This window comes from Poecilia latipinna, unplaced genomic scaffold, assembly GCF_001443285.1.
Source record: "Poecilia latipinna isolate Pla-1442-1.1 unplaced genomic scaffold, P_latipinna-1.0 Scaffold1269, whole genome shotgun sequence".
Taxonomy (NCBI): domain Eukaryota; kingdom Metazoa; phylum Chordata; class Actinopteri; order Cyprinodontiformes; family Poeciliidae; genus Poecilia; species Poecilia latipinna.
The window spans coordinates 196-13,821 of NW_015113885.1; the positions used below are offsets into that span (position 1 = coordinate 196).

At 37.5% G+C, this 13,626-nt stretch overlaps 2 protein-coding genes across 2 annotated transcripts; both read right to left on the minus strand.

Annotated features, from left to right (window-relative positions):
- Window positions 1-309: 309 nt before the first annotated feature.
- Window positions 310-6,206, minus strand: LOC106961140 (cadherin-related family member 1-like; the record flags this gene model as incomplete). The annotated part of the gene is made up of 7 exons (XM_015054668.1): window positions 4,483-6,206; window positions 3,400-3,495; window positions 2,653-2,798; window positions 2,517-2,567; window positions 1,875-1,964; window positions 1,713-1,799; window positions 310-426 (listed from the first exon to the last, which is right to left on the minus strand). Coding segments are annotated over exons 1-7 (648 nt in total), but the record flags the coding sequence as incomplete, so codon positions are not given.
- A 1,773-nt stretch (window positions 6,207-7,979) lies between these two features.
- Window positions 7,980-12,997, minus strand: ghitm (growth hormone inducible transmembrane protein). Its single transcript, XM_015054671.1, has 9 exons — window positions 12,896-12,997; window positions 11,721-11,882; window positions 10,994-11,096; window positions 10,783-10,894; window positions 10,539-10,680; window positions 10,323-10,431; window positions 9,039-9,227; window positions 8,298-8,469; window positions 7,980-8,164 (listed from the first exon to the last, which is right to left on the minus strand). The coding sequence occupies exons 2-9, from the start codon at window positions 11,850-11,852 to the stop codon at window positions 8,077-8,079; spliced, it is 1,047 nt and encodes a 348-aa protein (XP_014910157.1). The 5' UTR covers window positions 11,853-11,882; window positions 12,896-12,997; the 3' UTR covers window positions 7,980-8,076.
- Window positions 12,998-13,626: the final 629 nt, after the last annotated feature.

Here is a 13,626-nt window from a genome sequence, read left to right on the forward strand (position 1 = left end):
CCTTTATAACACATCGAGTATTCATGACCTGTCATATACACAAAAACCTCACATCAGGAATAAAAATAGACGTCTATAGAAGCTGTCACAGTATTCTTGAAAGTGACAGAATTGTTGGCAGGAACAACTCTCATCACTTTCCAAAGCAGCTAATTAAAGCTTAGCAGCTTTAACATTGATTTAGTCATCAAGACTTTGCTTAGGTATTGCAGTATAATGCACTTCAAAAAAGACATGACTTAAATGTGCAATGTTTCTATTACTAATGACTTTCTAATGGCTGCTGGTTCAGTGAAAACAGCTGCTCACCTTTGCGACCACGGTGACAAAATGTGTTGGTGTGGTCTCGTAGTCCAAAGTCTCGCCAGGCTTCACTCTGAGGATCCCGCTGTGTCCATCTATAGTGAACTTGGCAAATGGGGAACTCTAAAGATTTAAGAAATCAAACCATTACTGGGACAGAAACAACGAGAAGCAGTCAAGCTAAGGCTGACACATCATTTGCTCTCAGCAGTTTCAGCCATGGACAGTTTGATTTGACATTTAACACATGAATTATAACAAACACAGCACTGCCGGTATTTGGGCCTACACCAGATCTGAGCTCCCATTAAGCTCTCAGTGCTTTGCTGAAATGTAATTGAAATTTAATCCACTAAAGTAACGCTATTTCCAGACTGCTCTCTTTGGTATCAGATTAATCTTTCTCTTTGTCGCTGTCCCATCGCTCGGTTCCTCCGATCCACATGGCAGCACAGCTAACATGATGACAGCTTGACCTCCGTTCCTAACCCTGAATGTTGGACCAGCTGCTAGCGTCACCGTATGCGAAAAGACGATGCGTGCTGTTAAACTAAGTAAAAAAACAACAACAAAACAATAACAAACATAAAACTAAAATGTAAAATAAAAACATAAAAACAAAAACGTTATAATGTACTCCAAACAAGGTTTTGGAAACACAGATGTCAGGACAACTTTAACTGTTTGAGAATTTGGAGGTCGAAAGCCACAAAGAGCTCAGTTGTCGTCGATCAACATTAAATTCAGCTGGATTCCTCAGAAGAGGTGCTGAGAGAGGTGTGGCGACGTTGTCTTCTTGGGTTACTTCCTGCGCGAATAAAAGCTGCTGCAGTTTAAATACGAGAGCTTTTTCTAATTGATATGGCAGTGAAGATAATAGATTCAATGCTTTTAAAATAAAAAGGCTTGAAATCCTTTGGGAAACATTTGTTTGATTGTACTTTACAAACAGCAATCACTGTTTTCGCTATAGAAAGTACTCCTGGCTCAGTTCCTCTGTGTGTAGCTGTGTTTCAGGACAGAGTCAAGCCTTCCATTTAGTTTGTGTACTTTTTGTCTTTCCATCCATAAAGGTACTTCTGGGTCAGTTCTCCTAAATGCAGTTATTCCTCTTTTCTAATGAAGCTCCTGACAAGAGCAAGTGTTGCTACTATTTGTTTTTCCTACTCATACAAAACATTTCTGGCTTAGTGATTCCGTATTATTTGTGTCTCTTAGCCTCCCAACACACAACTGGTCAATTCAATCGGCTGCTCTTGCAGAGGCAGGTTTTTCAAGCGGTTCTCTCCGTTAAAACAGAGTGGTGTCTTCCCACTATTGCCATGTGCTTGATCAAGACGAGGGAGTTACATATAGAACCAAAGTAAAAACAGAAATAAAATTGAACAAACAGCATTCTGAAAATTTACCTGTAAATAATATGAAACGCTGCCTCCTGAACCCAAGTCCTTGTCTATAGCATGGACTCTGTAGATGCTGCTTCCCGGAACAGTGTCCTGGTAAAGAGACTCAACTTTATTGTCAGGTTTCAGACACAACAGTACAAACTGTGTATTAATTTAGCACGTTACCTCTGGAACATCAGTGATAAAAGGCAGACTTTGAAATTCTGGCGGCTCATCGTTGGCGTCTGTCACAAACACTCTCACAGTCTCAACAACCTGTCGGCAATAAAAATAACAAATGCTTGTCTGTAAGTCTGAAAATCATTAAAAGAAAAATACTTTTATGTTTTCAAACTTCAGTCGTTACAGATAGGATTCAGTTATGTATTATTTTCTAATCAGATTGGTTTCAATTGACATAAACAGCCAAAGTTATAGAGGGATAAACTTCAGAAAGCAAGAAAAACATAATTTAACCTTGCAGGGTTAAACTATTAGGCCAAATAGTCACAATCCAAACTACAACTATACTGGAGGGAAATTAAGTTGTTGACAGTCACTCACTTTGCATCAGAATTACACAAAAATATGAAGGAGTGAGCATAAATAAATAAAAGCATTCAGAAAATTGGTTTAAAAATTATGTTCTCCAATTAGATTTAAGAGGAAACAACACGTTACATAAATAAAACTCTCTGTTTTCTATTTTAAGTCGCCAATATTGTGCATAATATAAGAACACATGTACCTCTTCTAATTAATGCACGACATGTAAGTTGTTCAGCAACAATAATAATCGAGCCAACAAAATCTACACAGCAAACTTACTTTGTTGCGTCCATCTGTTATGCTGACAATCACTGAGATTTCACCTTGTTTCTGGAGAAAGAAGAGGATTACTGTTAAGTTCAGGTGAAAGATTCTAGCTTGCTTTAAAATCTAACGTGTTCATCAGCAGGCTCACCTCTCTGTCCAGCTCCTGAATTAGAGTCACATTTCCCGACTTGGGCTCCACCCTGAAATATTCAGTGGAGCCTTTTTCAAATGTGAGGCCGTATCGTACAGGATCCCCCTCTGGATCTGTCCCGTTCAGGATGTATATCTGTGTTCCTGTCAACCACCAAACGCGGGTGCAAATTTAAGGCTACATGCAGGAAAAGAATGACTTGAAGTTCATAGTCAGTTTATGAGTAGTTAAGTCAGATCAGCTACTGGATGAATAATTTTTATTTAGCTGCTTTCTGTTCCAATTAGCCCTGTCCCTGCAGAAGGAATAAATTCCCACAGCTTGATGCTACCACTGCCATGTTTCATGGCAGGGATGCATGTACATCTTGTATGTAGGCCAAAGATTTCAATACAAACGCTTGCCAGATGCATTTTTTTGCATTTTTATTTGCAGGATTGAAAATTGTGGCTTAGCTTCCTCAGCTCCATAATTATGCATTACTTTGTATTGGGGGTATGAATACTTTTGCAAGGCACTGTGTTGTTTTCTTCCTGCGATGCTTCGACATGCGTCACAATCCTAAAGGCATTATAACTGTGATAAGCCGCAGCGCCGGTACATATTCGAGAAATTTCAGGCTTAACAACCAAACAATGTGCAATGAATTGTTTTTCTCTGCCACACGTCATTATAAAATGTGTCACAAATTATTCAGATCTTAACATAAAAAGGTGGAAACATTCAAAAACACAGTGGACGTACCAACAGGTGTATCCTCAGAGATGCTGAACAAGGCCATGTTCCCACTTATGCTGCTAGGACCGTTGTCATAGAAATATGGAGCATAGTCTGATTGCCCTGCATGACAAGACAGATAAAAGAGATGAATAAAATCGTCTGAGAAGGAAAAAAAATAAGCAAAGAAAGGCATTCCATGCACTCCACAAGTAAGATAAATAACACAAATCATATAGATGTTATTCAAGATTATGTTCAAAACATCGATGAGTATTCTATATGAATAACTGCTATGTGTGTACGGACTAAGAACAGCTGCAGTCATTCGCTAAAAACAGCAGAAATCCTAGACAAGAGTGGGAATAATGGAGTCATATCCTGTGTGTGTTATGCTCTCTGTATAAATACACAGCTCTGGAAAAAAAATTAAGACACGACGAAATGATCAGTTTCTCTGATTTTACTTTTTATAGGTGTATATTTGATTAAAATGGACATAGTTCTTTTATTCTATGAACTACTGACAACATGTCTCTGAAATTCCAAGCAAATATTTTGTATTCATTTGCACAAAATGAGAAATGGTCACAACAACCAAAAACATGCAGTGCTTTCAGATTTCAAATAATGCAGAGAAAACACGTTCATGTTCATTTAGAAACAACAATACTAATGTTTTAACTCAGGGAAAGTTCAGAAATCAATACTTGGTGGAATAACCATCAGGTTTTCATTGGGATGCTCTTCATAGTGAGCTCTTCATTTTTCCCAGAGCTGAATATATATCCATATATATAAAGTTTTATTGGAGAGCCTATGTGCCAGAATCATAGTGCAACAGAATCAAAGAGCATTTTACCAGAATCAACATAAGAAATAATTTATCCATGCACAAATTTAAGTTTAATTATTGAAATTCAAATGTATATATCAAAATACGGTGAAGTAAATAACACACAAGCAGCCTGAACAGTTTACTGTAAGATGGACATGCCCTCTTTGTGCTAGAGGATTAAGCAGATAAGAGCAAGACAAGAAGTCTTAACCACACACACACACAATCACACACGCACACACACGCAAGCAAAAGAAAAACAACAGTCTCACCCAAACTGCAGTGAAGTAGCAGGAGGAACATGAACGCATGCGTTTTCTTGTATTTCTTCATCCTGGCGCGGAGCTAAGGCTTGGCTGGCTCATGTGGAAGGCTTGGTGGAGGGAAAGCGAGCGGTGAGTGTCGTGCCCTTCTGGAGATGTCTCAGCAGGCTCAGAGAGGAGAGGCTGGGGCAGATTCTCAGGCACTAATCCAGTGACGCATCCCTTCTCTTTACAGGCATCTTCTGCCTCGCTGCTTGTGCTCCAACCTACCCGGGGAGGCAACAGATGCAGAGCTGGGAGTTGGGGTTTCACACGTTGCGGTGTGAAAATTACACTTCTGCACACACGTGACAATCTGTACATAAGCTGCCTGCATCAGTGATTACTGCTACCTCAGTTTCTAGGGTGCTGTTCAGTTTTGCGACAGGGAGTCGCATCATCAGGTGCACTGGGTTTCACGTGTTGCGAGCCAGAGCCAAGAAACTCAAGTGACCTGTGTGTTTACTGAGGTTAAACATGTCACATTTATGCTTTTTGTCTTGCCACACCATACCACTGTCATGAATGAAGGACTTCAATAACAACAGAAAAACTAACCACAGGGCCGTCTAATAAAAACAGGACTAAAAAACAAACATATATATTCATTCAAGTTAATTTTATTTCATAACTTTATAAGTAATGACATCTCTAAAGTAGTGACTGTACATTTCCACATCTACAGCAAAAGTTAAAAGTAGAAGAAGCTGAAAGTGTGACAAATAAGACTGCGAAAATCCATGTTTCTTTACACAGTTAAGACGGTGTTGCATTTTGCTGTCCGATTTTTTTGTTATTTTTTATCTTGAATGGCACTTGTGTTTTATAGACAATAAGTCAAATGCATTTGTGTAAATGACCCAATTTCCATTTGTTCAATTAACAATGAAAAAAAAGTGGAATTGCTCAGTCATAATCTTAAGACATACTAAGAAAAAAAAAAAAAATTGTTGCATGCTGAAAATGATGCTTTTCATTATGCGTGGTTGATGACAGTTGTTAAACGTCACGCTTTTTATTTTTGAACACTGTTTTTCACCTTGGCCGGAAAGGAGAGAGAGAGAGAGAGAGAGAGAGAGAACTTTTGCACCTTGTCTGAAAGAAGGTGTTGAGCGAGTGAACAGTTGTGTGACGTCTCAGAGAAGTGTGTGAACTGCACTGACTCATGCTGAGGTGCAGAGTGTGTACCTCCTGTATTCACAGCTATAAAAATAGTCTCCAGCTGAATATTAGTCAGTAAGTAGAGAAAGCAGAAGAGGTGGAGAAACACGGTGAGGATAATAGGAAATATATCAGGAAAAAAAAATTACCCATTTTCTTTGAGAGTCCATGCATGCACCATCGCAGGAGATTATTACATGTTACACGGTATTGTTAAACCTTTGTTTCATGCAAGAAACCATTAAACTCTTGATCCAAAAGTATTTAACATTTAGATTTTTCTTGATCAAATACAAGATCATTTAAGGCCTGGTGTTACAAAGAGGAACGCACATTAAAGAGTTCAGTTTCGCGCAAGTCAACAAGAACGTAAGATGTGAAAAAGTAACTTAGTAAGACGAATCATTAAAATTTGTTTGCACAAATGAACAAATATGTGTGTAATAAATCACTTTGTCAGTGCTGTGGGGAATTATCAGTGTACTTTAGCGACTTATCTAAATATGTAAACAAGAAAATGTCTTGGCTTTGCTCAGATTTTTAAACTTGCTTTACTTCAAATAGACGCACGATAATCCTGAAGCCTCTAAGCTTGTAAAAAAAATAAAAAATAACCTTGGAACCACACCAAACATTATTCATCAATTTAAAAATTGACTGGCAGATGGACGTTTCCATCCCAGTTGATGGCACATCACCTCACACCAAAAGCCTGCTCCAATCTCATCCATCACGCCCCTCTTCATCCCTCCCATTAGGGTCGTTTTCCTGCCTGGTATTTGTACCAAATCGTTCACATGATCTGAGCGGGTTTAAAGCAAAGAGCTTGGCAGCTGCTCGCTCCACGTGCCCGCGCCTCTTCCCAACACCTGTATATTTACAGATGTTAGCATCTGCTGCAAGTGCCCTGGTTTGATGGTTTAATTTTAGAGGAGCAGCCAGATGGTGGACAAGAGGATTACTAGGCTAAGCCTGCTTCACACCGACTTGTTTATGGGGGAAACGGGCTACAGGGTGGACCCCTGATGGTCCATCAGTCTGGCACAAACAAGCGAAGAGCGTGGATGACAAAACGGTAAAACCAGCAAGTATTTATCTGTCAGATTACTCAGCAGGAAGTTAAAGAAGGAAGCCGCAGGAGATCAGAGATTTATTGTTTGGAAACCTGAAGTTAGCAGGTTGCTGGATGTCATCAGTGGCTTCAGACTTTAAAAATGTCCTACAACACTTTTAAGAACGTGAACACGTTACTGTAAATGCGTCTCTTTCCAAACAGGGATTTTTAGAATGACTGCAAGAAGAAAGTCAACTGTGTTTTTAAAATATAATGTACAAAACCCTTTTAACTTTCAGAATTTTGCAGGTAAATTGTGTATAAATTGATATGTTCTCATTTATTTGTATTACTTTAATTAGTAGGAAATGGAAAATTGATCAACATTTGATGTGTATTCATGAGTTTGATGATAGCATTTGATAAAATGTAATGTTTATTGGTTGCTCACAATTGGTGACTATGATGTCTTAACGATGAAGCAGTTTACTTTACAGTAAAGCAAACTGTTAAAATGTGACCAATTTCATTGTGTGATCTCGATTAAATAACTCATTGAGATTGAAATGTCGTTTTAGCAGAAAAGAAATGCAAGTGTTTACATGACTGAAATGTTAATTATAATACATTTTTATCATTCTATTACTATTTAACTAGATCAAGTAGAATCTATTAGAATAAGGCAAGAGAACAAGGGTAATGTGCCTTGGATATGCAAAATGTTAACTTATACATTATAAATATGAAATAAAATCACCCCAGAAAGAAAAAAAAAAGAAAAGAATCAGACAGAAACATCTCACAGAAGAGCTATTTCAAACTGTTTTAATTGGTGTTGAAGTAGTTTTGTGTCATTTATAAACATATGAACTAATGTCACCTATTCACCATGAAACTGAAGTGACATAACAGTGAATGCTTAATCAGAAGCGTACGCCGTTGTTCTAATGTGGAAGAGCTTTGGTCGACATGCAATACTTCTGCTTAAGTCTGTCAGCAAAAATAAATAGAAAACAAAGTATAATACAAAAACAGCTCCTCTATGTTAGACTGAGTGGTTTACCAGATCCCTGCACTCACAGAATAAACAATCCTTCAACATTCAATTAAGAGCTCCATCTCAGGGTGTAATCAAAATACATAAATTTGTCTTCTTGATTTGTAGTATCAACATGCAGCTCAGAATCCCATCCCCTTCTTCAACATTTTTCCAGAGCCTTTGTTATCATCTACCAGCCACATAAGATTTGTATTTAAAGGATAACACTTGTATGCTGACTTGAAACTTTGTTTAGTTCTGTGGAGGAAAAAAAAAAAAAAAAAAAAAAAAGTAAAACTCCAGTGGATGTCTACTTCCGTTTGCCGCCACCGCCGTTGGCCAGAATCATCACCAGCCTCATGAAAATGTTGAGCGTGTCCATGTAAATCCCCATACACCTGTGGGGTTAATCCACTCATGAGATGCACATACAACACATTACAAACTGAAATTGCAGAAAAATAAAACAAAACAAAGCAAAAAGATAAAATAATAATAATAATAAATAAAAAAAAAACTGAAATTACTCACGCATTTATGGGGTCATATTTCTGTGCGGCATACAGTGGGTGTGTCTCCGCTCTCTTAATGACCTTCTGTGTGTCGTAGAGGAGGAACATGCTGAAGAGAACGAGGCCTCCGTAGACAGCGACAGAATACAGGCCTGCTCCAATCGCTGAGGTGGGTGGCAGAAACATCGACCCTGAAAATTAAAAATAAAAAAATTAAAAAAAAACCCGTAAGGGTCGCTTTGCTTTGAACAAGCAGGAGAATCAGGTGCAAGGGTAACCCCAGAAATGAGACTTTTATGAAAGAATGTTTTGATTTTGTCACGACTCATGTGATGGAAGCAGGAGCTCTTGTTAGATCAAACCAAAATTTAACATTCTTGAACAATCAAAGCGCTGTGTGGTGGAAAACTAACATTGTACATAATCCTCAAAACACCATCCCTACAGTCACTCATGGTAGGAGTGGCAGTGTGAAGCTGCAGGAACTGTTTTAATATGTATAGCTACATTTCATTTTAAACTGTATTTTTAATTAGATATCACTTTTTTTTTTCTTTGGGCACATCACTGCTAAATGTTAATGTGTTTGTTTTCAGTATTATAACAAGAAGGATCATTAAAGCTACTAGAATTTAAAAAAAAAGGCTAACAAGACTAATCACTGCATCACTTTATGTATTGCATAATTTATAGCCTTCAGCCAACTTGTAGTTACCATTCTACTCATTATCACTGAGTGAGACATTTTAACTGTACTAACCAAGAGAGGAGGCGAAAACCACTCCAAAGCCGACAGCAAGCGGACCTCCCATGTTGAGGAACTTCTCACTTGGAGCGCACATAGCCACAGTGGACAGACCTCCCACGATGCCTGCAGTGTACCAGGCAGCCCTCATCATCAGAGGCCCACCCAGCAGAGTTAGCGGAGCGATGACAGCACCCATCACACCTTTTCAACAAATACAGGAACCAAATAAACATTACAAACAGCAGCAACAAAACAAATTCTCATAAAAAAAAAAAGGTAACTTGGATGTGTCTACATGAGCAGAGTCTGACTAATTAACCAGCTAAGAGTGTTTTGTTATACCCTTTTAACAAAGAATGGTTTTCATTTGTGCAGAACAGGACAAAGTGATAATATTCAGCTTAAATACTGGCTAGCATTATATGCTATAATTCTACTTAGAAACATGGTAAGAATACAAAATATAAGGTAAAATTACTGCAACAAATAATATGTTAAGTTTTTACTTCCTGTTTTTAAAAAAAAATAAAGTAGTACAATGAAACCATAGTACTTTTATTCAAAGTGATTAGAGCTATTAGAACTATTATTTTACCAGCTTATACCTACAACAAACTAAACTTCAAAAGTTTAAAAAAAAAATCACATTTATTGATTTTCCCTTTCCTTTACTGCCCTCCGGTGCTTAAATAAAGTAACTGCATACCAGAAATTACAACGCATGTGAAAAATCTTGTTTTTCACCAACTTTACTGCTTTTTTCCCCCCAACGATGGCAATTTTTATTGAGCATAGGTTGCTATGAAGAATGTTAAAATGAAATAGAAATAAATGCAAAGTTGTTTATCGCGAAAGAAAATGTATTTTGTCACAAAAAAAACAAAAAAAAAAAACAAAACAATATTTGCACCTTGTTTTAAGTCTGCCACAAAAATTGCATACCACCAACATTTTAAAGACAAGGCAGCTAATATTTTAACTCATTCTGAGGGAATTTGAAAATCAGACTACTCCTGTTCAAATAAAACATCAAAAACAGACTTAAATTGTGTGGGAAGCACCAGGATTGGACTGCAGGTATTCCCTTAAATGCCTATAGGCTCCCTGGGATGTGTGGAAAAACAACTGTCCAGATTTAAAAAGGTTAGAGCTACCTTGAGTCCTGTGGCCTCTTGTTTGTATTTATGGGTGGGTGTCTAATAACACCAAAGCAATGAAGTTTGTGAAAGACATTCTGTCATTTCTAAAACTTTTAGTCACAACTTTAAAAAAAACATGTTTTGTCTGCAAGCAAACCTGCATGCAGCATCCAAGCCAGATGCTTGGGCATCGGGCTGTGCTCATAGGAGATAGATCGAACCAGCATCCCCGCTCCAATCATTGCTGCAAAAGTTGCTCCGATTGCCTGGTAAATAAAGAACAGGCATTGCATTCAACAAGAAATAACAACTGATACCCAAATTAATTTAATATCCAAACAAAAAGGCTTCAAAGCGCAGCTACAAAACTCACCATCCAGGACCCCCTCATCATCAGACCCATCAGCGCCGGGTTCCTGCTAACAGCTACAGCCGACAGGGCCGTCAGCCCAATGCTGCCTGCAAAGTACATGTAGGTGGAGTGGATTCTGTCCTTCACATGCTGAGGCCAGATCCTAGACGAAGTGGAAAACGAGCCTTAGAAAGTACTGAACAGAACTGAAAATGTGCGATGCAATAAAGTGCAGCGTCTACTCGTAAGCATCCTCGTCACTCACATTGATTTCTCAATGGCGCCGATTTCATTGGACATGCCAAGACCGTAATAGCAAAGTGCTCCCAGGCCCACCACTGCACCTCCGGCAAGAACCATTCTTCCCATGCTGTCAACTGGCAAACAACACAAAAGACGATTTCATGTATAGTTTGTCAAAGCCACAATATCGTGTTGATTAGTAATACATATGTATATTTGTGTAAAGCAATCACTTTTGATGGCTGTGTCGGTTGCTGGTTCAAAAGCTGCTTCCTTCAGCTGCTCCCTGCTGGTTTTTGCTCGGCGGAATCCAAATCTGGCCTTTGAGGCATAACCCTTTGGATGGAGGAAGAAATTTGACAAAAACTTGTAAATGCCGTTTTCTAACTGAAGTTTCAGGATCAACTTTCAGCTCACATGTAAATCAATACAAGTCAACAGCAAAACATTCCATTTTATCATCTATGAAATCTATTAACCCAATTTTAACCAGTACACATAATCAATGTGTCATAGTCAATAAACTGCACTCAAACATATTGAGTGTCAAAATAAGCCAAAGAATATCCAAAGATTTAATCACTTAGACCTAACTTACTGTACTTGCTGTACCTATAAAGGTAATAAAGCTTATGTGTGAAGTTTATAGGGCTTTCAAATCCTTTAATATTTTGAGAAAGCTCACCATGACGACAGACTGAGAATGTTTACTACGCATTAGGCTGTTGAGTATATTTAAATTGGTCAATTAATGATGAATATTAAACACCAATATTGCAATGATGCTATATTTTCAATACACCGTGCAACCCTACGTAAGATGCACAAAAGATCACAAAGTCAACTGGGAACAGTGTTGTGCCACCTTATGCTTCCTTCAAATCGATAAAACTGAACATAGAGGAACATTAGAGAGATTATGGATGTTTGCTAACCAAGAGTTCAGAACCTATACGGTACCTGCTGCGGCCTGAGGAGGGGTGGGCAGGCCTTTAGGGTGGGCGCTCTCAGGGCTGAGGAGCCCTGTGACAGCACAGGACGGAGCCCGACTAGCGGGAGACTCCTCAGGCATGTTAGCCTCGCCACCAACATGTCTGCAATTTCCTTCTACTTTGTAGTGACCTGAAAACACACACACACACACACACACACACACACACACACACAGACAGACATGTACACAAGTGTCATAAATATTTATTTGTACTTTATATGTATTTGATTAATTTAGCAATGTTAACAAAGCTTATATTCTTATCTAGCTTTTTCATCTATTTTGCAATTTATTACATAGAATTTAAATTTTAAATGACTATTGCTTACTATTTATGTTTTGCATTTTTTTTTTTGGAAACTTATAGTTTCTATATTTAGGATGTTTTTTCCTATAACTGCTTAAATATAATAAAAAAATAATAATTACATTTCTACAACACTTTATGTTACAGATAACCAGATGAAAAGTGCTCTACATATAAGATGCAGTCATAACATGTTTTGTGTCAATCCCCAACAAAGGCCTGCTTGTTGTGTTTAAGAACCATTTGCTTTAAAATAAAACTCACAACAAATTAAAAAAAACACATATTTAAGGCCTTGCAGTAGTTTATTATTATTTATCAAAATGTTTTATGTTACAACCATTTTTTAAAAATAAAGACAAGAAAAGCTGCTTTCCGATGATAAATTGTTAACAAAATGAGAATTTAAAAGCTTGGTACATTTTGCAGGGCCAAAGACAAAAGCTAACGTATCTAATCAGTTGATTTGTGGTATATTTAAGAACTTGAAAACGCAAAACATTAGAACAGTAAGTTACTTAGAAAGAGTCCAAGAAAGGGAAACGTTTTCTCGAACCCTAAATTGATATAACTGTCACAGCAACATACCTATATAAGGGTATTGCCCGTTAAATAAAAAAAAAAACACAAAAAAAACAAGAAATGCAGAACCAGTAATTTAATTCAGTGAGGTAGCTAACGTTACGTAGCAATGTTTAACTGCGTAGAGGATGCCTGAAACATTTCTGAGATTAACCTGATTTGCAATGATGAAACTAAATAAGTCACTTAGCAAACAGAGGAAGATATTTTGCATAGACAAAAATTCTTAAACACAAACTGAAGGCTTCTTACCGAGAGAAACAGAAAAACGTCCGAGGTTCACCTTCCTCGTTAGAAATGCGCGAGTCTCTGACGTAACTATTTTGCAACGAGCTGATAGACCTTCCGGAAGATTCTGGATTCTACGTCATCACCGAGCGACGGAATATCAATTGTAGTTCCGAATTGTTAAGCATTTTAATCGTAGGATTATGATATAAAGAAGCATGTAAACACACTAAAACGCTTTAAAAGCACCTCGTGTCTATATATATATATATAAAATGTAAATGTAAAATAGTTTATATAATCCAAAGAAACGGAAATCAGATTGTTGCATCATGTAGTACCCCGAAATTTTACTAGCTGTAACACTGCTGTAGCATATTTTTACTGAAGTAAAAATAAAAAAGTAATCATCAAAGAAATTACTCAAGAATGAGTAAAAAGTATCAAAAACTGATCAGCTACTGATCAGAACATCTGATTTACTTAAAATTCTGTCAACACATTATGTGCAGATTCGGGTATTTTTTAAGACCAGCATGAAAAAACAATATAAATAATTGACATAGTAGAAAAGGGTAAACTACTTCAAGTGGCGGTATATTGTATTCACTGTATCTTCATAATTTACAAATGTCACAAAAGGCTCAGCAGATAGAAGAACATTAGAACAATTGCTGTGTTGACATATACCCCATAAAGCTCTCATTAGGCAACTAATAAAGCAATATAATGCAGGGTACACATTTCTCCACTAG

Bases quoted from the DNA above. Each gene is read 5' to 3' on its own strand.
- ghitm (XM_015054671.1), bottom strand. From the start codon at position 11,852: ATGTTGGTGGCGAGGCTAACATGCCTGAGGAGTCTCCCGCTAGTCGGG. The intron at 10,432-10,538 runs GTGAGTTTTGTA...TTTATTTACCAG, and splicing joins TGATGAGGGGGTCCTGGATG to GCAATCGGAGCAACTTTTGC. The intron at 8,165-8,297 runs GTGAGTAATTTC...TTAACCCCACAG, and splicing joins AAATATGACCCCATAAATGC to GTGTATGGGGATTTACATGG.